Consider the following 24,313-nt stretch of genomic DNA (forward strand, 5'->3'; position numbering starts at 1 on the left):
GTTCTAGGGCCCCTAGTTGAACCCACATGACCAGGCAGCCCCGTTTCCAGATCAGATGGAATATTTTTAATTTGTTGCCTGTTTTAGTGAACGCTTTCCTGTATTGTTATGTATTATTTATATGTATTATGCTATTATTTTTTAGATTGTACGCCATGGGCAGGTTTACTCTTATCTATTTTGTTTGTATGTACAGAGCTGTGCAAATCTACAGCACTATATAAATAAAGCATCATAATAATAATGATGATGATGATGATGTGGTGATGGGGGCTTCTCAGTAGTGGCAAAAGGGGAGTAAGGCAGGTGGTGCACAATGGTACCGGGTCCATGGTGTGGGGATAGGCTGGTGTGTAAACACCTGCCTGTCCCTGCACTAGACCTTGCTTTCCTGCCAGTTTGCTCAGCCTCCCACTGGAGTCTGTATAGCCACATGATCTTAGGTCTAGTTTTCATAGAGACTTACTTTTAGACTTTTCTTATTTTGCCAAGATTGATGAGGTTTTCAAGGTTAGTGTGAAGCCAGAATAAATAAACTTATAGTGATGTTCTGTTTCAGTAAAATACCTTGGAATACTCTATGGGTGGGATTACTTGATTTATTTGGAAGCATCATATATTCCCTGGAAAAATGATGTGGTAGGGAAGGAGGACTAGACACAACAACCTCATTTTCATTGGGCATCCCTCCACCTTTGCTCCAGATAGCATGGCTAAGGTAAGAGTCTTAGAGCAACACCCATTATGTCCCACCTGTTTCTTCATTTACTTCACAAGTAGGAAACAGTTTGGTTTGTAAACACTCCTAATTTTCATGTTAGGCAGAGGAAGAGAGCCCCCTCTGTCCAGAAGCATTTCTCTCTTTAACAAAATTGCAATAATTGGTGTGTAGGCTTGGTATCAGTAGCCACATTGGGCTCCTAGGCACTAATGGCCCTGGAGCATTTGCCCCAATTGCACCATGGATAATCCAGCCTTGATTGGACTGTATAATTCTGTGAACACTATCCTTAAGGGGCAGAAATCCAGGAGACTAGCACAGTGGAATAAACATTAAATCTAACATGACTGGTTGAGAATTATTAAAGCTGAAAGAACAGTAAAATTCCACTTTTTGTTGCTTATATACTTTTTGAAAAACCACATTGGGGTGGAAATATGAAAATCAATAAAGTGAGGTTTACACATCTCCTTGCAGGTAGTATTCATATCAAAATGTCAATGAAGAGATGTATTGGTTTAAAACCCATTGGATCTGCTTTTGAATTACACTGAAGTTCCTTTAGGCTGATGCATTGGGGGTTTTACAGGTAAAAATAAATTACAAAAGTATTGATTCTCATATCCTACTAGAGCTGAGGCACATTATTTTGACAACAAAAGCCGTCTTTAAAAGTTATGCTTTGCTTGATGAGAATTGTATCCTTGTCCTAACTCTCAAACATGAGTCATTGTGCAGATGGTCTCTGAAGACAGCTTAAGGTTTATTTTGACTGGGACAATTAGGAGGGAACATATTTCATTTATTTTCAAACCACTGCAGTGGTTACCTGTACATTTGTGAGCAGAATTTCAAGTGCTGGTGCATACCTTTCAACATTTCACAAGAAGAAAATGAAGACACATGTGGCCAAATGTGGTGAAGGTGGCAAAAGGAATTAATGAAGGAGGGCTACTGCTAGGAGAGACTGCAGTGGTTTGCTGCTGGGAAGGAAAAAAATTGCACCTCTCCTCTCCCCTGGGTTACTTGAGCACAAGCTACTTTTGCACTTTAAGCTCTGCAGCAATTGAACTAAGCTGACAAATGAAAAAGTGGGAGGAGAAGAGAAACTGAAACATTTTAAAAGCTGGAAAAGTGAAATGGCAGAAGAATAATTGGGACTGGTCCTTGCCAAACTGAGACAGTTGGAGGATATGCTGGTGCTTACCTTTAAATCTTACCCATCTATAAACTAAAGGAATGACTAACTTCATGTCAGTTTCTTTGTGTCATCAACTCAATATCAGAGACCATCTTCTGGGTAGCTTCATGAACAGGAGAGAGAGGTAGCAAATGAGAAAAAAGGTTTCAAAGAAATGGCACCTCCTGTGTATATTCCCCCCCCCCCAATGATGCACACATGTTTTATTATACAGTAGAGTCTCAATTCTCCTTCAGTAATCCCACATTCTGGATTATCCGATGTTGCGGCTGCCTGCCCCCAGATCAGACACACCCCTAAACATGGTGGCCGCAACAGGCAAGGCGAGCAGGGCGAGTACCTCCAGACCCCAAAACAGGCACCAAGCGTGGCGGAGGTGGTGGTAGTGAGCAGGGTGAGTACTTCCAGGCCCCAAAACAAGGGTCAAAGCATGGCAATGGGGAAGGTGACAGGCACAGCCAGGCTTCCAAACACGCCCCCAAGCACTGCAATGAAAAGGAAGAAGGTCCTTGTATCAATGGAGCAGACACTTGAGGCAATCAAGAGACTGGACAATGGAGAGACGTTACAGAAGGTAGCAGATGACTATGGTGTTGGAAGGGTAACTGTAGGAGACTGGAGAAAGAACCGATTGGAGATAGAAAAATGGTGTTCCTCCAGAGTTACTGATGATGCTGTGAAAGAGAGGAAAACCATGAAAAGGTGCAGCTATGAAAAGGTCAATGAAGCTTTGTATGTTTGGTTTCTGCAGTTCAGAGACAAAGGTGTGCCTATTTTAGGGCCTATTTTACAGCAAAAGGCATTGCATTTTCAAAAGGAATTTGATGAAGAGGACCCAGGTTTTACAGTGATGTTGGTTGGCTTGACAGGTGGAAGAAATGTTATGGAATCCATCAGTTACTGCCTTCAGATTTTCAAGAAATGGAAGCATTCAAGAAAAAATGTCTAGACTTTGTTGAAACTGAAAGCCTAATGGATGATCAGATATTTAATTGTGATGAGTCCGGCCTCAATTACAAACTGTTACCCAGTAAGAGTCTTGCAGCCTGAGCTGAAGCAGCAGCCCCAGGCTATAAGTGTAGTAAAGAAAGGCTAACAATTTTAGCATGCAGCAATGCTTCTGCAACCCTCAAAATGGACCTCACAGTGATTGGAAAGTCCAAAAATCCAAGAGCCTTTAAAAACATTTCAAAAAACGTTCTTCCCGTGAAGTACAACAGTCAAAAAAGTGTGTGGATGAGCAGAGAAATTTTCAAAGACTGTTTTTTAAGGAATTCATTCCTTCCATGGAGAAATTTTTGAAAGACAATAACCGCCCCAGAAAAGCAGTTTTGTTGCTAGACAATGCCCCGACGCACCCTGATGCAGAGGAGCTTCAAGATGAGAACGTTAAGGCTATGTTACTGCCACCTAATGTCACCACCATATGCCAACCGATGGATCGGGGCGTTTTGGAAACGCTAAAAAGGAACTATCGCAGGAAGCTACTGTCGACACTGATAGAAGAAATTGAAGAAGAGCAAGACATGATTGAAAGATTGAAATGCATCAGTGATGTTGCTTATTGGGTTGCAACTGCAAGGGCTTGGAGTGACATTAGGGCTCCAACAATTGTCAGATCATGGAATAAGTTGCTATGCGAAAATGAAGAAGATGAAATGATGGAAAGCACAGATGAAGACAAAGAAAGCATTCTACCCTTAGTACACCGTATCCCTGGGTGTGACGATGTGTATTTGCAAGAGGTTGACAGCTGGATGAACAAAGACGTTGTATGAAATTACTGATGAAGAAATTGTCACTCTTGTCAATAGCGATGACAGCGAAATAGAAATTGATGAGCAAGCATCATCTGTTGAAACTCTCACAATCTCGCATGGCAATGGGGTTAGGGCTCTAGAAATCGCAATGAACTACATCGAACAACAATAAGAAGCTACGGGGGTAAAATTATGATGCTGCAAAGATGGCGAGACTTGGCAGCGAAGAATCGGCAATTGTCAGTAAAGCAGAAAAGGATCACTGATTTCTTTAAATTTTCAGATGACTGAACTGTTTATACAGTACATATTGTACATCACAATGTTGATCAGTGATTTCTTTACATTTTCAGAGGACTGAACTGTTTATACATTACAATGTTGTTACTGTAACATTACTGCAATGTTACTTTTACTGTTACTGCAGTAAAACTTCAATACGTTTGCAATTCATAGTGATTTCAAGGCTTTTCTTGGACCTTCCAGATTTTCTGACATTTTCGGCTATCTGACTGTCAGCCCGCCCAATTATATCGGATAATCGAGACTCTACTGTATTTGGTGATAAAAGATTAATTCTGGCTGCTATATTGAGACACTACAAGGCTAGGGAAACTGGCTCTTGCTAGTTATAGGAGGAACAGGAACATTGAAACAGAGATGTTCTGACATGGGCATATCATAACACTAGGAGTCCTACTAAAATAACACCAGGTTTGTTAAGAATAATAGCCTTTGTTACAATTTGTCCAGTTCTATATAATCTCCATCTATCCCAACTTGGCAGGGAAAGTTCTAATTTTTTCCAGTTGGTCTTAAAAGGTTCCAGTTTCTCTCTCCTCCTCCCACTTTCCCCCTTTGTCCTCAGCTTACTTCAGGTGCTGCAAATGCAAAGTGCAAAATTATTTGATCTCAATTAATTCAGTAGAAGAGAGGTGGGGTGGAATCTTGCCCTTTCCAGTTTGTTATTGTTGTGTGCCTTCAAGTTGTTTCTGATGTAAGGTGATCCTTTCATGGGGTTTCCTTGGGAAGATTTGTTCAGAGGGTTTTTCCTTTGCTTTCCTCTAAACTGAGAGTGTGACTACAGAGAGACAGGATTTTCAACCCTGATCACTAGAGTCATAGTCCAAGATTCAAACTTCAGGCTAAAGCAAACTGATATGGAATCTGCTAGCTTGCCTTTTCTTCTTCATTAATAACTTTTGCCATTTTGTCCACACTCTGATGCTGTTTGACCAAACATGTTCCAGTTTTCATCTGTCAAATGTTGATGGTATGGTTCCAGGATGAATCTACATCAAGCCCAATGTGACTTTTGTACTGTTGTACAGCTCATGGAAAGAAGAGAACTCATTGTAACCCTTTCTGCACTATTTACACTGGTGCACAATCATGATTAACATTATGTTCCTCTCCCTCATATTTTAATAGAACATGAGAAAGCTTAGCCGGATGTCCAAAACACCAGATGACAGGAAGACACTGAAAACCAGCTGTTGTTTGGAATACATACATCAGAACAGTTTGATCAGGCAGTTCAGCTGAAAGATATACTAATTTGGTCCTCAGTCCTTTTAACAGGAGCTAGTGAGATGATTGTGGAAGAAGACTGAGATGCATGGTTACTTTATGCATTCTTGTGATTTGCTGACCAGGGTCCCCTCACCTCTAAACACACCCAAGGGAAGGACTGCCTTGCTTTTTATACATGCCCTGGGGCTCTTTCATACTACCCAGTTAAAGAGTCACAGAATTATAGAATCATTGAATCGTAGAGTTGGAAGAGACCACAAGGGCCATCCAGTCCAAAACCCTGCCATGTAGGAAATCTCAATCAAAACATCCCTGACAGATGGCCATCCAGCCTCTGCTTAAAGACCTCCAAAGAAGGAGACTCCACCAAGCTCCTTTATTTATTTAGATCTCCTTTATCATCTTCTTTATGACATAAATGTAATTAATGTAGGTTTTTCAAACAATCATTTTAGTGAAAAGGTAATGCAGTAGCACTTTCCCACTACCTACCCCTCTTTCAGTGTTGGTAAATATTCTTTCTACAGAATTCTGTGTACATTGGGACCCATCATGCATCTTAGAATAATTACTGCATTTTTCAAAACAAATAATTAAAATGCTATTATGAATTAAGGGGAAAATGCTGTGCTGCTTATTAAAATGAACGGGGCATCCTCTGGTCACACAGAGCTCTAACTGAAGCTCCAGTGTATGTGCTAGAGCCAATGGCTCAGGGAACTTCCATTAGTATATTATTTACACTCCTAAACCCAAATCCACCTAACTCTTTACAGATGCAAAAAAATCTGATGAATCAAATAATTTATATTAATTGTCTAATTTAATTTATTTGAGTCAAATGGGACTCAGAGCTACTTACACCAAATAGCTAAAACAGCCTGTAATCCAAAAATGTAAAAAGAATTAAATTACAGCCCACTGAAAACATGAATTCTGAATAGTTAAAAACACATTAAAAAAACCTATTACAGATGAAGCGGGAGCATACCTTTTGCACTGTCCCAACCAATGTCCCAACCCTGAAGGCCTGTTCAAATGAGAAAGTCTTTGCCTGTCAGCAAAATGAAAGAAGACAGGAGACCTACCAACCCTCCTTCAGAAGTGAGTTCCACAGTCTAGGAGCAGCCACTGAGAAGACTTTCTCTCCCAGGTCTTCAACAAATGTACCTGTGATGGTGGCGGGCCTCAGGGTGCATCCACACCGTAGAAATAATGCAGTTTGGCACCACTTTTAAGTGATGGGAGCTGCCCATCTGTCGAGCCTCTAAGTTTCAAACAGAAACTTGTACAGTACTACGAAATCTGGATAATACTGCAAACCTCTTAGGATCCCTTGAAAGTTCTTCCTAGTACTGAGCAAATAATCTAATTTGGCACATTTGCATAAACTATGCACCTGCGTAGGCTGCCTAGAAGTGCCCTTTAAATTAGTCTTCCAGTATTTTACCCAATTGCTTTGACATGAGAAGAGAAATGATGAACTCTTATGAAAAAGAAGGGAGGGGGGAACCTTTTAGCATTGTAGAACAAATGAAGTTTTAATAGCTTGAAAGCTAAGGGACTCCAGGGCAAGCTACCCAGCAATTGTAGGCAGGATGCTTTTTAATCTACAGAACATGCTGTGGTCACCAGAAAATATCAATATTTTTCCGGGAACTACTATATAGCTTTCCCTGAACATAGGTTCTAGCTACAGAGAGACAAGATGCAATATAAGTATGATAAATTCATTGTGTTAAGTTCCTCAGTATTTTTATTTATTCATTAACAGAGAAACTATTGCCCGTTTCAATTTTTAAAATAATCCCAAGGCAGCTTCCAACATAAGTAAAAAATAATTTACATATGTTATACAGCTAACATCTAAATAAAAAGAATGCTTATTCACTGAAGACGTTTAATAGCTGACACATGCTATCTAATTCTTCTGTATTTGTCAATGAATGCAATTTTGGGGAGAAAGGTATGACATAATTTTAACTTCTAAAAGAGTGATCTTCACCTGTATCTATTTAACAGTTCCTTCCCAATTTCATTCCCTGGTTCAGCAAGATTAATACAAATGTGGATGACCTTTTGGATTTCCACTTGTTTGCATGTCAAGTGGTTGCTGGAACACAATGTATTCTTCAGGGCCTCACACCTGGTGCCTAGGGTTGCATGTGTGAAGCGGTTCTGTGTTCCTTGGGATCAGTAAAGTCACATAACATGGGATAGTAAAACATGGAGGGCTTCTTTAGCAATTCAGTGCTCTCTGCCTAAAGGAGGAACCTGTAGCTTCATAAAGGACAGAGGCAACTTGGATCTCAAGAGCAGCATCTCTTTTTGTCTTGCTAATGAAATTTAAAAATAAAAATTCTGGAGTACCCACATGGCCAGAAGAAGGAAGGACCTGCCTGCATGAATTTCCCCCCAGTACAACCTGAAAACAGCCACATCTTGACAAAATGCAGGATTGTGACTAACACTGTCATATATTTTTTTTCTCCTGTATGATTTTTAACATCTTTGCCTGATGAAGAAGCCAGTGGAGCTTTGGAAGCTTGCATCATGTATAATGTGCATTTATTTTGGCCCAGTAAATGTATCACTGTTTTGTGGATTTTGGATATTACTGTACTTTGCTATATAGCCAACATGGCTATGTTTTATGGAATGAGATGGATAAGAGGAGTGCTAGCATGGTTTATTGGTTTGAATGTTGGACTAGGACACTGGGAGGCCAGTGTTTGGATCCCCGCTCAGCCATGGAAACCAACTGGGTGACCTTGGGCAAGTCACGCTTTCATACTCTCAAAGGATGGCAATGGCAAACCTCTGAAAAAATGTGCCAAGAACATCCTCTGATTGGCTCGCCTTAGGGTCACCATAAGTTGGAAACACATAGCAACAACAACAAATGGGTAAGGGACACAAATGGGTGAGAGTGCACACTTCTCATACCAATCATTCTGGACTGCATAAGGCCTCAAGAACAAAGGTCCTTGTTTATTCACAAAATTCCTTGGAGTTTATACCTTCCAACATTTCATAGATGAAAGCTGTGACACATGTGGCAAGCAACATGAGTGTGTAGCCAAAATAGCAAAAGTTATCAGTGAGGAAGAACATACCAGCTAGAAGAGGATGTAGCAGTTTGGAGGGCAAGATTTTACCCCCTCATCTCCCCCCTTCCCTTGAGTTAAGTGAGAGCAAACTACTTTTGCACTTTGAACTCAGGTTGTTGCAGTTGGAGTAATGTGAAGACAAATGCAGGGGGAGTGGGAGGAGAAAGAAACTGGAATATCTTAGAAGCAGCTGAAAAAGTGGGAGGACAGGGGCTTCATCAGGACTGTCCTTGCCAAATTGGAACATTTTGGAGATGATTGCACAGTTTAAAAAAGCAATTTACTGCTGCCGAATTGAATTCTAATTTGGGATGCACCCGGATACTGTTGCACACATTTTGCTTCCAATGCTGCCGGTTGGGTGTAGCCTGAGTAACTTCTGGCTTGAATGTGAGCTCAGACAGCCTCTTTTAAAAGCCAGGAGCTTCCTTGCTTTGCAAACTGGCCAACTGAGCTCGGATTCTAGCTGGAAGTTACCTGGGCTGCACCCGGCTGGCAGCGCCAGCAGCAAAACACATGCAACAGTATCTGGATGCAGCACGAATGAGAATTCAATTTGGCGGTAGTAAGTCATTTTTTAAAGCTGTGCGATAGTCTTGTAAGTTTTTTTTAAATTTGCAAACCGTTATCCTCTGTGATTATGGTTTTTAGTATTCATGTGTATCTGGCTCCACAGAACCCATGAAATTGTACAGGACTATCTCCAATGGAGATTCCATGTGTGACTCTTAAGTGGTACAGCCTCAGGATCTAGTTCATTACCTCACATGCCATTTATGTGAAGCAGGCCTGTGCTCCTCCCTGCACATTCCTGGCCCACTCACTTTTCTTTCACTGCTGTTTTTCAAATGTGCACAAGTGTACACTTACCCAAGAGTGTACTGACCACTAAAGAATATGAATGTATAGCAAATAATATAAAACCATTCTTTTGCCAACCTTGTTTTCAAGTCAGATACTCTTATGGGATGGTGGCCAACCTCAGCAGCAAAACAGCAATGTGTTCTTGGCTTGTGTAAATATGCTTTTATTCAGTTTCAAATGACACATGAATTTCAAACAGTTTAGTCCCTAGATAAGAAGTGATATATTGCCCCAGAGGATTGAGCTGAGGCAAAATGTCAGCTACTAACAAACACTTTAAAGGATTAAACATCATGCAATTATTTTGCTTCCTGCGTGTTAAGTGGCTCTGATTTGGCCTTGATAGATTGAGATGACAAGTAATGTATTTTTAAAAATCCAGTGTTGCAAGAGATGTATCAAAGAGTGGCTGCATAATCACCACTCATTGCGACATCTGCATATTCATACTTTATACCAAAATTAACTGTGTGATAATGATTGCAGTAAGGGCACAAAACAGAATAAACTGTGACCCAACCACCCCAATAAAGCCTATCTGACATATCTGACAGCCCAATAAGGGCTTGACAAAATTCCTGGCTTTGCTATCTTGGGACTTAAAAACGACCACAATTACCCCAGAGGGTAGCAAATCTCAGAACCTGATCCTGAGACTCCCATTTTCATGAGTCATCTCAATGGAAGAAACAGGGTTACTAATTATCCAGGTTTGGGAGGCTAATTTCCAGGCAAGAGGATAGGGCTGTGTGTAAATCTACAGCTCAGCTAGTAGAGCAGCAGCTTGCTAGTTCCCAATATGTTTTGTTGGTGCAACTTGCAAGATTGCCTTGTGTGTATATGTGCGTGCGAGAGAGAGAATTTACTCAGCTGCTTCCTTACTTTCTAGTCATTGTAACTCCAGGATTCACTGTCTGCCCTGCTCTAACTAAAAGCAGGTAGGCTAGATTACATGTTCCTAATCCTATCTCCCTAAATAAGTAAAAAAAGAGCAAGCCCCTCATTTCACCTTGATCTGGGAAGAACCCCTTTAAAGTTTCTGTTTTAATTTCCAAATGGGAAAATATGTTCTCCCTCACCCCTCTCTTTGTGTATGTGTGGTTTAATGAAAAACTATGAGCAAATATGGATGGTACTTAAAACATATAGGGCTCAATGGCCATCACCAGTGTTTATCCCTGAGCCTTAGGTTTTAGCCCAGAAACCTCAGGGCCTGGGACAATCCTGAACTAGTAACCTAACTACCCTCAAAATGCCCTGTCAGGCGTGGAGGACATTACTTACTTACAACTTGTCAGCCTGCCAGGGCCTCTGAGGCAATGGAAAAGAGATAAAAACATTATTAAAATATGAAATATAAACAAATAAAAGCGCTGTTTAAAAGCAAACTAAAGCAATTTCTCAGAAAAGAAAAAAAGAACAACAACATATGCAATAAAAACAGCTGGACCAGCCACCGTGGTTTTAAGGCCTGATGGCCTTGCAAAACCATACATTTCAAGGATAGAGCCAGGCTGACTTACCTTGCGAGGGGGTTCCACAGCTAAGGTGCTGCTTCAGAGAGGGTCAGCCTGTATTTCCAACAAGCTATCCTCCTTGGGAGGCTGAGACATGCAGCAGGGCAATTACTGAGGATCTCAGATTTTGGACAAACTCATATGGGAGGTGTTCTTGCAGATATCCTAGTTCCAATCATGTAGGGTTCTATGTCAAAGCTAGCACCTTGAATTCGGAAGCACTATGTTCTATTTGGTGGGTCCAATAGAAATAAGAACAAAAGCTAATACTATGGGTGAAAGATCTGCTGCTACAAATTTAGTTTTAATCAGGCATCCTAAATACACTTGTACATACGTGTACAAAACACACAGATAGTGTATCTATACAGTTTGATACCATTTTAACTGTGGTGGCGGCTTTATCCTGCAGACTCCTAGGGTTGTAACTTGCTTAGGATTCTGTGCTTGAAGGCTCTTGTGTTTTTAGTTCAAGGGAGTGAGCACAGTTGTAGAACTTCCTAGCGCAGAATTCTAAGTGCCTCACTACAAATCCTAGGATTCCATCAGATGGAATCAAGAAAGTGAAAGTGATATCAAGTTACTTTAACTCACCATATTCACAGGGGTGTCAATAGAGGATGCAGGGATACAGATCACACTGGGAGATGAACATCTGAGAGTTGGGTGAACACCGGGGGGGGGGGGGTGTCACTCACCATCTGTCCCAAGACGCCCTCTCCTCATTGCTAGCCAGGGCACCTCTGCTATCTGTCCAGATGAGTGAGGGTGGGGTGATGCTGCTGCCAGGCAGCCCTTTCCAAATCCAGCAAGGTTGCTGGTCAAACTATAAGAAGTTTTGGCAGAAATGACAGCAGTGGAGGCCATAGACACCTCCCCTTCTTCCGAAGGAAAAGTGTCTGCAATCACTGCATCCATTTCCTACCCAGCCAGCAGCTCTGCCAAATGTGGAAAGGGTTGCTGGACAGCAGCAGCAACAACAACTTTCCCAGATGCCTGGCAGATTGCTGCCCACCTTGCCCTCGCTTCCCTCCCACTGCCCTGCCCTGTGCTTCCTTCTAGGTTAGGGAGCATAAGGCAGGAATGGAGGGCAAGGTAGTCTGCTGCAGCTGCTGGTGGAAGTGGGCTGCTGTTGCCCCTGCCCAGCAGCGTTTCCAGTTATGGCGGGTCTACTGGCTGGGCAGGAAAGGCATCCAATGGGGGCAGTGGTGGCCATGGACTCCTTTCCTTCTGGGGAAGAGAGAGGTCTGTGGCTGCCATTGCTGCTGCTCTCACTGTCACCTCCATTTCTCAGAACTGCCAGACTCAGAAGGAGCTTCTGGGTGGTAGCAGCACCCCATCCCCATCAGTGGCCACAGTGAGTGGACAGGAGAGGCAGCTTGGTCATAATGAAGAGGGCATATACCAAGCACCCCTCTCTGACTTTGGGGATTAAGAAGAGGTTCACCTTGATTTATAATTAGCATGGCTCTCCTTCAAGGTATCTCAGGCCCACTGAACCATACGCCTTTTCACAGCCTCCAGTGCAGGACATCAGGCTAACCATGCCAATTCTCTATGAACTTCCTAACTGATAAGCCAATGTCATGAGCAAGTAGGAAATAGCTGCAGTTTCTCTTGCTTCTTTGGAGTCAGCAAACAGGCTGCTTATTGCCAGCAGTAATTATGAAGTGTGAATGTTAATTAAAATCTATTTTCAAATACATTTCACAGTTTTGAACATGGCAGGAAGTGCTTGTTACTCATGTGAATTGTCACACTGACTGTATTCAAAAAAACAGGCAGGGATGTTTTATTTTTAAAAAATTAAGGTAGGACAAAATGAGAAAGCATCCCCAGCCTGAAAATGAAAGACAGTACTTCATATAATCTGAATCCATGTTTTCACTTTCAGCTCTGCAAAGCTTCAAAGCTTTTTATTTTGAAACTTATTTAAATATCATTCCTCTCCTTCATCTTTTGATGTTTTTTTAATATCATCAGCCATGCTACTTTATTGGAATGGGTCTTCAGGATGGCAATAGCAGGTATGCATAGTGAGGCCAGTTATTATTTATTGACTGGTTTTTTGCCACGGAAGGTACCCAGAGCAGCTTATAAAACCGATGGCATTCCATACTCTCAGATTTACAAGCAAAGTAAGATATAAAAACTAAGGAAACAATATAAGGGAAGAAAGGAGGCTCAGTGTTTGCAAAATCTCCAACATTTCACAGGTGAAAGCTGGACATGGGTGGCCATACAACATAAAGAGTGTAGTTAAGATGGCAAAATGTATTGATGAGGAAGAATACACAAGCTGAGAGAGGCTGCTGCAGTTTGCCTTTAATTGGGTCTACTGGGAAGGACAAGATTCTAAGTAGGTGCAGAAGGTATGAGGATGTAGAAGGTATGTGTGTTAAGGAAGAAAGGGGAAGATAGGAAGGTGGAGAGTGAAGTGAGGGTAGGAATAAGGAAGTGAAAGGCTTAGAGGTAGAGGGGTTAAGGTCAGGAAAGGGATATAAGCTGGAGAAGATAAGAGGGTGAGTATGGAAGGATATAAGCAGCTGATGGCAGGTAGAGAAGTAAGAAATTGAGATAATAAAAATGTGTATGATGGATATTGTGTTTGAAGAAAAGAAATGTACATATTAACTAGATTTGAGTATATTTACCTTATTTTTCATCTACAACATTTGTTTTTGTGTATGTGTTTATGAATGGATTGGTAGGTATGTAATTTGTACTGATTATTTTAACAAATAAAGATTTTTTGTAAAAAAAAAAGAGATTCTATCTCCTCCTATCTTCTCTCTGCTGAGTTAACTGAGTGCTTTTGCATTTTGAACTCTGTAGCAACTAAAGTAAGCTGTGGACAAAAAAGGAAAGTAGGAGGAAGAAAAAAGATATTTTAAAAGCAGCTGAAAAAGTGGGAAGGCAGTGTATTAATAGGCATGATTCCTGCCAAATCAGAACATTACCCAAATTGCTAGGTTACCGAGATAGCACCCACAAATTAATATATAATAGGAGATTTTTAACAGCTCAAATTAATAGCAGTGAGAGGACTCCAGGCAACTTCAAAGAGTTGGGCTCTTGACTTTGCCTAATGGTTCAGAGAAACTAGAACTCAAGGGTGCTAAGTACAACTTACCGTATACACTCATGTATAAGTCGACCTTATGTATAAGTCGAGGGCAGTTTTTGGATCCAAAATCATGGATTTTGATATGACCCGTGGATAAGTCGAGGGGCAAACACTGGAGGATGTTACAAAAGATCTAAAGGGGGGGGGGAGACAAAGCACCACTTCCCTCCCTATATCTCACTCTCTGGACCTCTCCCAAGCATCAGTCTCATGGAAAAGGGGAAACAAACCTCAGTGTGCACACACAAACACACTCTCTTCCCCTTACCAAAAGCATCTCCAAGGCACATGGCTTGCGAAAAGGCGGACAGATCCACTCTCTCTCTGCTTATCGTCCACTTTACCAGGGACAAAATGTGGAACAAACAAGACAAACTGTAGGACAACTGCAGGACAAAACTCAGCCCAAAATGTAGGACATTGAAGAAAAATGTTGTGGACTTTAAATGTCCTACATTTTGAGCTGAGTTTTGTCCTGCAGTTGCCCTACAGTTTGGTCTTGAATTTGTCCTACATTTTGTCCCTGGTAAAAGTGGACAATTATGGCAACCCTCATGGCTTTCAGAAATAGAGGACAGGGCTTTCTCTCTATCCTTCTTACCCCCAAGACTTCCAGGCAAAACGGGGAACAAGCCTGGGCATATTTTCTTTGTGTTCCTTCTCTCAAGCAGCAGCTAGTTAGATCTGGCTCGGCAGGAAGGCTGAGAGCCTGGGAAACAGACACACACACACACACACACAGGGAGAGAGGAGGAGAGGAGAGCCGGCGCAGGGGCTTCAAACAGAGAGCCGTTACAAGGCTACAGAGAAAGGTGAGCACTTCTTCTTTCACAAAATTTATTAGCATTAACTCATTGACCCTTCCATAAGTCTACCCAGGATTTTGGAGTTCATTTTGGGGCATAAATTTTTCGACTTATAGTCGAGTATATACGGTAGTTTTATTGATTAACAGCAAAGGGGAAAATCACAATTCATGCAATAGCATTCACACACACACACAAGAGCTAGTTTGTAGCAAGTTTGAAGACAATTTCTTACCAGTCCAGAAACAGAGCTCCAATCAAAGGGTCATGACAGTGATAGTGGCTCAACAAGGCTGACTGAAATGAGGAGGCGAGGAGCCTGTCTTGAATGCTCAAAATGAAATCCAGCAGCATTTCTACCCAATTTCAAACTGAGCCAACATGCGAGTGCCAAGGCAGGCTACACACCTAAAACATTCCCTTTGATATCACCTTGGGGTACTACCATGAATTAGCTGCTCCCAAAGTAACTTTCAAACAGCAATGGAGGGCAGAGCATGCAGAAAAGCTCATTGAATCAGTCAGAAAACACTTGAAGGGCCATTGCGTCCGATCCCATACCAGTGCAAAAATTCACAGCTAAAACACTCCTGAGACATAGGCATCCAACCTCCATTTAAAGACCCACAAAGAAGGAGAGACAATGCCCAAAGCCTTCAGTTTGGAGTAACTGTCACTGGCAGAGCCTCTTCAGTTGAGTTTCCATTCAGCGAAAGGCAGAATGGATGGAGAGGCATATGTTCTCCCTCACCCCTCTCTTTGTGTATGTGTGGTTTAATGAAAAACTGTGAGCATGATGATGCTCATCATGCCCATGATGATGGTGGGACTCTACTTGGATCCACTGCCACTAGCAAAGTGGCCTGTGAAGCTCAAGGGGGCTTCTGAGTAAACACAGGCTGCATAGTTCTGAGAAGTGTTTTTTCTTACTGAGTTTACAAAGTGATTTTATAAAGAGTCTATCTCTATTTTCTATGAATGCTAAATGAATGGCATTTTCCCTCTCTCTGTCAAATGAATACCATAAACAACAAAAGGATGCTGAAAAATGAGCTTATGGGATTTCACTGGCAAGCCTGAATTATAAAAGAGATCAATCATTTGCAGTGTTGTTTATTCCACAAAACACGTTATGAGGGTTCTGCTGTGATTCAGCACAGTGCCTCACGTTTGTCTTTCAAACAGCCAATGAGATCATAACTGTCTAGATAATTACCATCTTTTTAGTACCCAGCTTATCATTCTATTTAAGACTTAGAATGCATTGCCAATCATACTCAGAGTTCCAGTAGGAGACTCTGAAGCTTAGTCCACATATCAGATTTGCGTTTCTATTTCAATGCTTTATTAACTCAGGCAGTGTTTGTCTGTACTAGCTACTGGACACCTTTGGTCCTAGGAAATGATCCAGCATGGATCTTCTTGACATGAATAAGAGTTTCCATGAACATTATTCTGCCACAACAAAGCTCCCATTCATTTCAATGGGGCTTGCACATGAAAACTTCCAGCATGTGCAGTCTGAATTAACTACTATATCATGTCCTTACTTGTGTTCTTTCTTCAGTTAAGCCAGTTTTCTGATGGATACCTAGGATATTGCTTGTTGATAGGTGAATGGATAAATCCAACAGTGTTTGCCTGTCAAAGGAAGAGACACCAGTAGTGGAATCTTCCCTGCAGCCCAAACTCATATACTACAAAGGATTGGAGGATCCTCTACCACAGATTTGGGGAAGGGGGTAAAAGGAGAGACAAGGGACTCTGTGTGTCATTAGATATTGCCCATTAAGTAAAATTTCTAGATAGAAGGAAAAAGCAAGATCCTACTCTCTAGCCCTCCTAGCTATCTCTTGGCATCCTCATGAGCATTCCTCTGTGGTATATGTGTGGTCTGCAGGTTTCCTATTCTGAGGTGTTCCCAAATTATTTGTTCACAAGCCATTTGTTCTTGGAAACAACTCTGAAATGTCGATGCTTGTCACAGATACTCGTAGCCATCTTTAAGCTGGAGACTGCAGACCTTCCCAGAGTGGCCCTTTGTTTTTTTCTTCTCTAAGGTGTCATTTATACCCTGGTAAATACTACTAGATATATTTGTTTCTACAGTATTCATCTGCAGATGTAAGATGCAAGACATGCGGATTGTCACAACTTTAAGCAGAGAGACAGGGAGGCTTTTTTTTTTTAAATAACAACTAAGTTTTTAAAAAAAGGTTTTAAAAAGGGATGGGGAAGGTGGAGCCCTCTGGATGCTGCTAGACTGTGACTCCCATCATCTCTCTCTGGCTAGGGCTACCAGGAGTTGCAGTCTAACATCATGAGGAGGAGGACTACACTTTCTTCTTCATGGAGAACAACCAGCATAGCCAAGAATAGGTTTTTACAAAAATGGCTAGGCTCAATAACCAGGAATCAGTTGCCACTGATCTTTCCATTCTGTGCACAGGCTGGAAGATATAGGAGGTGTATGTGCACTCTCAAAACAATACTGGAGTTTGGAGCAGCAGATTGAAACACTGTGAACTGTGGTACCTGGTAGTTCTCATGTTAGTTGAGTGATGGATCTGCTCTGGGTTTTAGTCTAAAACTAAAATGAGCAACTATGGTTCTGAACATGTTTCAAGTTTGGACTAAAACCCAGAAAAGATTTGATGCCTCACTGGCAGGGAAGCCACCAGCTTCTGTCAAGGGGTCTCCCATTTTCCTTCTGCCTGTTCCAAAAATGAAAGATGGTTTCTCACCCTCCCAAACAGATTGTGAACATCCAAATAATTTGAGGGAGGCAAGAGTTCTCTTATGTCCTACACCCTTTAAAGCAGGCAGAAACTGCTTGCATTGCTCAGATGAATCCTCAGCAATTATCAGAGAATGGGGGTGGGGAGGAACATGTGCTCACAGAATCCTCATTAGAGAGCTTGTGGTTTCGACGAAATGGTTTTAGATGTTATGCTCTTTAACATTTCAAGCTATATGGATATTTAACACCATTTGATTTTTGCCTTAATGTTGACAATTCTTTTAAATGTTCCATCAATATAGGAGACCCTCCAGATGCTGATGAACTGATGGTATGTTGTGTTTTATATCCTGACTCTGAAAACATTTTTAAATGGTTTTAATACTACAGATTGATTATTTTTAAAAAAATAACTTTAAAATAACTTTTTACTGATGTTTTTGTAGACTTTTAATTTGTCCTGATATGAATATACTTTAAACAGCCATGAGTCTTGATATTAGAGAAGAAACAGGATAGAAATTAATAAAATAATCTTAACAATACTTCCACTATCTCTCACAATGACCAGGCTGGCAAAGGCTGATGGGAAATAGAGCCCAACAACAATAGGAGACCCAGAGATTCCATAGACCTGCAGAAAAGTTACAGTCCATCATAATAAAAGAAGACTCATAAAATGTAACTTTCAAAGCAGTGTTCACAATAACACTTTGAAAACTGTATACCTGGAAAATAGTAACTGTTCCCTCATTTTCTTCCATGAATAACTCTCAGAGAATTGCCTAAAAATATTCACCTTTGCAGCAACACAAGTCTTACTGTTGCTTTATTTTTCTTGTCATATGCAATGGAGAATAGTGAGAAATAATCTGAACAAGAATTGTACAATTGATAAAAAGGAAAACCAAGCCAGCTAGCCATATGAACAGGAAAGTGTTCTGCCCTTTAAACTCCAACAGGTATGCAGGTGCTAGCCACAGGCCTTGCCCAGTGAGCCACAGTAGGAGAAGCAATGCAGATCGCTGCCAGGACATTCTCAAGAGAGGCATTACAGGTGGAAGCAGGCAAAGATACCACAGAAAATACTGGGATGTGCACACTTTGTTAAAACTGACAAATACAGCTGTGTGTAAGAAGCAACAGAAGACAAGATCTCTGTAATAAGCTAAGGAAATCACTAAGAGCAGCAAGAGCTGAGGCAGGAAAGCTGCAAGGCCGAGGGCAAAACTCCACTCACTTTCTGCAGTCAAGTACAACATATAGAAATAGGGTGAGAAGTTGTGGCGGATATCTCTCCTGGTCAAGTGGTAGAGGTAGGTATGCTCCAAAAACTCCCAGCCATAACACAAATAAAACACAAGGCCTAGGGCAGCAAAGGTACAACCAGACACCAAGCCAAAAAGCAAAACATCATGACTGAGCAGCCTAATGAAAAGCCCTTGCAAATCACCCCTCAAATGGGCATTTTGCCTCTTTAAAGAGACACTGCCCATTTCTCCCTGCTCAGAATCTCTGTTCCTTTGCAAATGGAGAGTTAGTGGCAATGCGTAAGTCACGGGGTAAATTTTCATGTGCACAGACAAGCCATAAAGAAAAGCTGCCTTTATGAAATGACGCTTTTCCATATAATACATTGTGCCAAGGACAAGGCCTGCAACAAGAGATTCAGCATTTCCTCTGCTGGACACTGTCATTGGCAGGGGATTGAGGAGCCAGAATGCACAACATCCACACACGTTCCTACTATCCAGCCCTCGAAGAATGAGAATTTGATAGGTGAGATATGCAACGATCATATCTCCAGCAACAAAGAGGATCTTCCCATACAAATCAGTAACATAAATGTTTGGTGTTAAGATCCAGCCCAGTAATGGAGTGTAACGGTAGGTGGCTCTTAAGTAAGGAGACTTTCCCTCTGTGATGTATTTGGCAGCATCAGTGAATACCTGGTAGTCAATGTCTGTATACTTTACCAACATGGTTCTGTCCTGAAAAATGCCATAAAAGACAAGTGCCAGCCTGATTATGAAAGCAGTACTAAATAAAACATCCTTCCTGAGGAATCCAGTAAGAATGTGTTTCCTTAATATTTCATAGGATGCCATATTAGGTTCTCTGAAAGGAATTATTGTGGAAAACAGAGTTCTGTGTTGATCAAGACCTGAGTCCTCTCACTGTGTTGCTGCGTGAATAAGAAGAAGAACTCTCCTTCCATGATCTTAATGTCTTAAGATGTATATAGAATCCAAAGATCAATTCAGCCAGGTAGGAAGAATTTCTGTGGAAAAAAAACATTAAGACAGTCAAGGTTGGCTGGTATGTTAAAAAGGCGGAGACTGAAGTAAACTGCTATTTGATTAATAAAAGGATCTTCTTTGTCATGTTTCCTTAGTGGTTTTGGAAACCTTGGCCTAAATCTAATTGCCAGTCCCAAGTAGAGTAGACTCATTCAGCCAACAGGAGTTACATTTCTTATCCACTAATTTATTGACTTGGTCTTACTCTAATTAGGACTAGCTGTTGGGTTTAAGCCAGTGGTGGGAATCATGCGACCTTGCATATATTGCCAGACTGCAGCTCCCAACACTTCTCACCATGGTCTCTATTAGAGATACTGACAGCTGCAGGTCAGCAATGATCCAAAACATACTGCGGAAATAATCCAATTTGGGACCACTTTAACTGCTTTGGCTTTATGCTAGGGAATTCTGGGAACTGTGGTTTTGTGAGACATTTAGCCTTCTCTGTCAGAGAGCTCTGTTATCACAATAAACTACATTTCCCAGGATTTTCCTAGCATTGAGCCAGGGCAGTTGAAGCGGTCTCAAACTGGATTATCTCCGCACTGTGTTTTGGACCAATGTCTCGCGAGCTACATGATTTCCACCCCTCATTTAGGCTCTGTTGGGAAGCAGGACTGAAGAAGGAAAAAAGAATGCAAGAAAGACCTGAAGACACATGGAGCAAGTATACTTCTGAAGATAAGCATGCCTATTGTGAGCAACATGAACAGGAATATAATTTCCTCGAAACTGTGTCAAACACTGCAAATAGGCCTGGAAATCTATACCTTTCAAAATGTTCTACCAGCCATCAGGCCTCTCAGTATGGCCAAATGCAGAATGCAAGTAGGGTATCATGGTTGTATGGGAACTGAAATCCAAAACACCTGGAGGACCAGTGTTTGAGAAACATTGCTCCACACTGGGTGACACAAAGAATGCATTCAATACCTGATTCCCTCTAAACACTTGCTCACCTCTTTCTTGGATCATGGTGGAGAGGGCACCCAAAAGACATGCTGCCAATCCACACACAGGACAGTATCCTGTTAGAATAAATATGTATATGTTATTATGTACCTGGGCAAGTAGGCTCAAGCCTATGAAAGCTTATGTTACCAACATCTCTTTTTCATTTAGTCTCAAAGGTGTTCTAAGATCCCTTCGCACACTGATTTTCCAGATACTGCTATATCTTTGAATTCTATAAATGTATGTACAGTTGGCCCTCAACATTTGCAGCTTTGACTTTTGTGGATTTGATTATTTGCAGTTTTGATTAAAATGTTATCTCTGGGAATTTCTATGTCCTCCAGAGCAATTTTGGCAGATGTTGACCAGAGCTGCACTGGAGGACCTGGACATTCTTAGAGATGGTTTCTTAGGTAAAAAGAACAGTGTTGTTTTTTTTTAATTGTGGTTTTCCACATTCATGAGGGTCCTTCACCCCTTACCCCAGAGAATGTGAGGGGAGCACTGCATATTTCTCCTTTTGGACTGGGATCAGGGGGCTATTCTCTAGCTCTTTGCATCTATCTAAAATCTCTCCCCACTGCAATTGTCAAGCAGAAGGGCCTGCTGTTGCTTTTTTTTTTTTTTTTTTACTGGTGGAGAGGCAATTCAGATGAAGATATGACTACTCTGGGTTCTGAGAGGAAGGAAAAGGAGATGGCATGTTATATGTGGACACATCCTCATTTCTTTCCTCATCTAGGGAAAGACCAGTTGCTTCTTCATGGTCTGAATTGCCTCCCCCTTCCCCTTCACACTGATGATCAGCAGTAGGGGTCCTTCCTAGGGCAAGGATGTGGGGGCAGAGTATCAAGCTCTGCCTGCTTGATGTAGGATCTCAGTCACAGCCTAATGCAGATTGTTAGTAAACAAATGGATGCTAGTAGGTGATTGGTCCTCCACAGTACATGGGCAAAGGGAGGCAAAATGGAATGCTGGATGAATACGAAATAGGTTCCCTGTGTGTATAAGTGGAATAACAGGTGTTTTAACTGCCCTCAAATCGACCCTGACTCAAGGTGACCCTGTGGATGAAGCATCTCCAAAAAACCCTGTACTCCACTGCTCTGCTTAAATCTCATACATTCAGGCCCTTTTGGCGTCTCTGATTGAGTTTATCCATCTGACATGTGGTCTCCGTATCTTTCTAGTGCCCTCCACTTTTCCTAGCAATATTGTCTTTTCTAGTGATTCATGTCATCCCGTGATGTGGCCAAAGTACAACAGCCTCACTTTGATCATCTAAAAGGAAAAATCTAAAGAGTACAGACTAAAAATGGGAATATCTTGTTGTTAACTGCCCTCAAGTTGACTTCAGCTTATGGTAACCCTGTGGATGAGACATCTCCAAGACACCCTGTCCTCAATCACAGCACTGCCCAGGTATTGCAGGCCCAGGCTCCTGTCCTCCCTGATCAAGTCTAACCATCTGACATGTAGTCTCATTCTCTTTCTAATGCCTTCCACCTTTCCTAGCATTATTGTCTTTTCCAATGAGTCATGCCTTCTCACGATGTGGCCAAAATACAATAGCCTCAGTTTGATCATCTTGGATTCTGGGGAGAGTCCAGCCTTGATCAGTGGAAAGACTATCAGCCCCTTAAGATAATGGCAGAAGCCAGTGTGGTGTAGTGTTTTGAATGTTCAACTATGACTCTGGAGCTCAGGGTTCAGATTCCAGCTTGGCCATGAAACCCACTGGGTGGCCTTAAGCAAGTCACACTCTCTCAGCATCAGAGGATGGCAATGGCAAACCTTCCCCTGAAGAAACTTGCCAAGAAAATCCCTTGATAGGGTCACCATATGTCAGAAATCACTTGAAGGCACACAACAACAATGTAGACGCTCAGCACAGACAACCCTCTAGGAGGCCATGGATATGAATTTACAGGACTTAAGCAGAGCACTGGAAAACAGGGAGCCCTGGAGATGCCTCATCCACAGTGTCACTATGAGCTGGGAACGACTCGAGAGCAGATAACAACCACAACAATCCAAAAGGAAAAGCCTTCCAGCCCTCAGATGGGAGACTTCCCACATAAGAAGGGACATTTGCCATTCCTATAAGGTAGGGGTCATCCCTTATACCCAGTGAGTCAGCCTGAAGTAGTTGTTTGAGGTTTCCACTACACCTCTGGAGATCTGAGTTCAGTTCCCCACTTGGCTATGGAAAGCCACTGGGTGACTTTGGGCAAGTCACACTCTCTCAGCCTCACAGGATGGCAAGGGCAAACTCCCTCTGAAGAAATCTTAGAATCATAGAGTTGAAAGAGATCCCAAGGGCCATCCAGTCCAACCCCCTGCCATGCAGGAACTCACAATCAAAGCATTCCCGACAGATGGCCATCCAGCCTCTGTTTGAAGATTTCTAAGGAAGGAGACTCTATCACCCTCCATGGGAGCGTCTTCCTCTGTCAAACAGCTCTCACTCTCAGGAAGTTCCTCCTAATGTTGAGGTGGAATCTCTTTTCCTGGAGCTTGCATCCATTGTTCCGGGTCCTGTTCTCTGAGGCAGCAGAAAACAAGCTTGCTCCCTCCTCAATAAGACATCCCTTGAAAACAGGGCTATCATATCACCTCTTAACCATCTCTTCTCCAGGATAAACATCCCCAGCTCCCTAAGTCGTTCCTCATAGGCCATGGTTTCCAGACACCCTTCACCCTCCTCTGGACATGCTCCAGTTTCTCAACATCTTTTTTGAATTGTGGTGCCCAGAACTGGACACAATATTCCAGGTGGGGCCTGACCAAAGCAGAATAGAGTGGCACTATTACTTCCCTTGATCTAGACGCTATACTTCCATTGATGCAGCCTAGAACCGCATTGGCCTTTTTAGCTGCCGCATCACACTGTTGGCTCATGTTCAACTTGTAGTCTACTAGGACTTCTAGATCCCTTTCAGACATAGTCTTGCTATGCTAGGTGTCCCCCATTTCTATATCTATGCATTTCATTCTTCCTGCCTAAGTGCAGTGCCTTAGATTTCCCACTAAGGTCTCCTTAGGGTCTAGGCGGACTAGCAGCTAAGAACAGCAACCACAGCCACTTCCTCCCCCTCTGACTGGAATTATGTGGGGAGGGAGACTCCTTTTCCCGCTCCCAAGGGACGGAAAGGGGCAACTAGGGGATATACTGTGAGGAGGGGGGAGAGAGAGATGCTCTGAAATGGCGGCCAAGAGGAGGAAGACTTTAGGGGTAGTTTCTGGGAAGAGTACCTGAGTGCCTCCCCGACGTTTAGGCTCAGTCAGTCCGAAAGGGAAGACGTCATCGTGCGACAGAGCCAATCAGCGTTGGCCACAGTGACGCGTCAGCACACATCCTGGGAGGGGATTGGTTCGAATCCGCGCATGCGCCGTAGCGCAAACGAAGCCACTGTTTCCAGAAGAGAAATAGGACTGGCAAGGAGTGGGCTGCAGGGTGGCTTAGGGCGCATGCGCAGGGCTGGGAAGTAGGACTTTTCACAGCAAGGATAGAAGGGGTGCTCTCTGTTTCTCCTGCAGCCACACGTTTGCCCTTCTCTCTTCCTTCCCGCGTGGCCTAGTGGTTTGAGCATTGGACTGCGACTCTGGGGAGCAGGGTTCGAGTCCCCCTTCAGGCATGGAAAGCCCACGGGGGGGACCTTGGAAAAGTCACACTC

At 42.3% G+C, this 24,313-nt stretch overlaps 1 protein-coding gene across 2 annotated transcripts; it reads right to left on the bottom strand.

The window, feature by feature from the left end:
- Positions 1 to 14,412: 14,412 nt before the first annotated feature.
- Positions 14,413 to 24,014, bottom strand: PIGM (phosphatidylinositol glycan anchor biosynthesis class M). 2 transcript variants are annotated; one of them, XM_042446830.1, is made up of 3 exons: positions 23,892 to 24,014; positions 20,642 to 20,710; positions 14,413 to 19,660 (listed from the first exon to the last, which is right to left on the bottom strand). In XM_042446830.1, exon 3 carries the CDS (start codon positions 19,485 to 19,487, stop codon positions 18,198 to 18,200), a length of 1,290 nt encoding a protein of 429 aa, XP_042302764.1. In that variant the 5' UTR covers positions 19,488 to 19,660; positions 20,642 to 20,710; positions 23,892 to 24,014; the 3' UTR covers positions 14,413 to 18,197. The 2 variants fall into 2 exon arrangements, with proteins under 2 accessions (XP_042302764.1, XP_042302766.1); XM_042446832.1 differs by lacking the exon at positions 20,642 to 20,710 and having other exon boundaries at positions 23,892 to 23,966.
- Between the last annotated feature and the right edge of the window lie 299 nt (positions 24,015 to 24,313).

Source organism: Sceloporus undulatus, chromosome 1, assembly GCF_019175285.1.
Source record: "Sceloporus undulatus isolate JIND9_A2432 ecotype Alabama chromosome 1, SceUnd_v1.1, whole genome shotgun sequence".
Lineage (NCBI taxonomy): Eukaryota > Metazoa > Chordata > Lepidosauria > Squamata > Phrynosomatidae > Sceloporus > Sceloporus undulatus.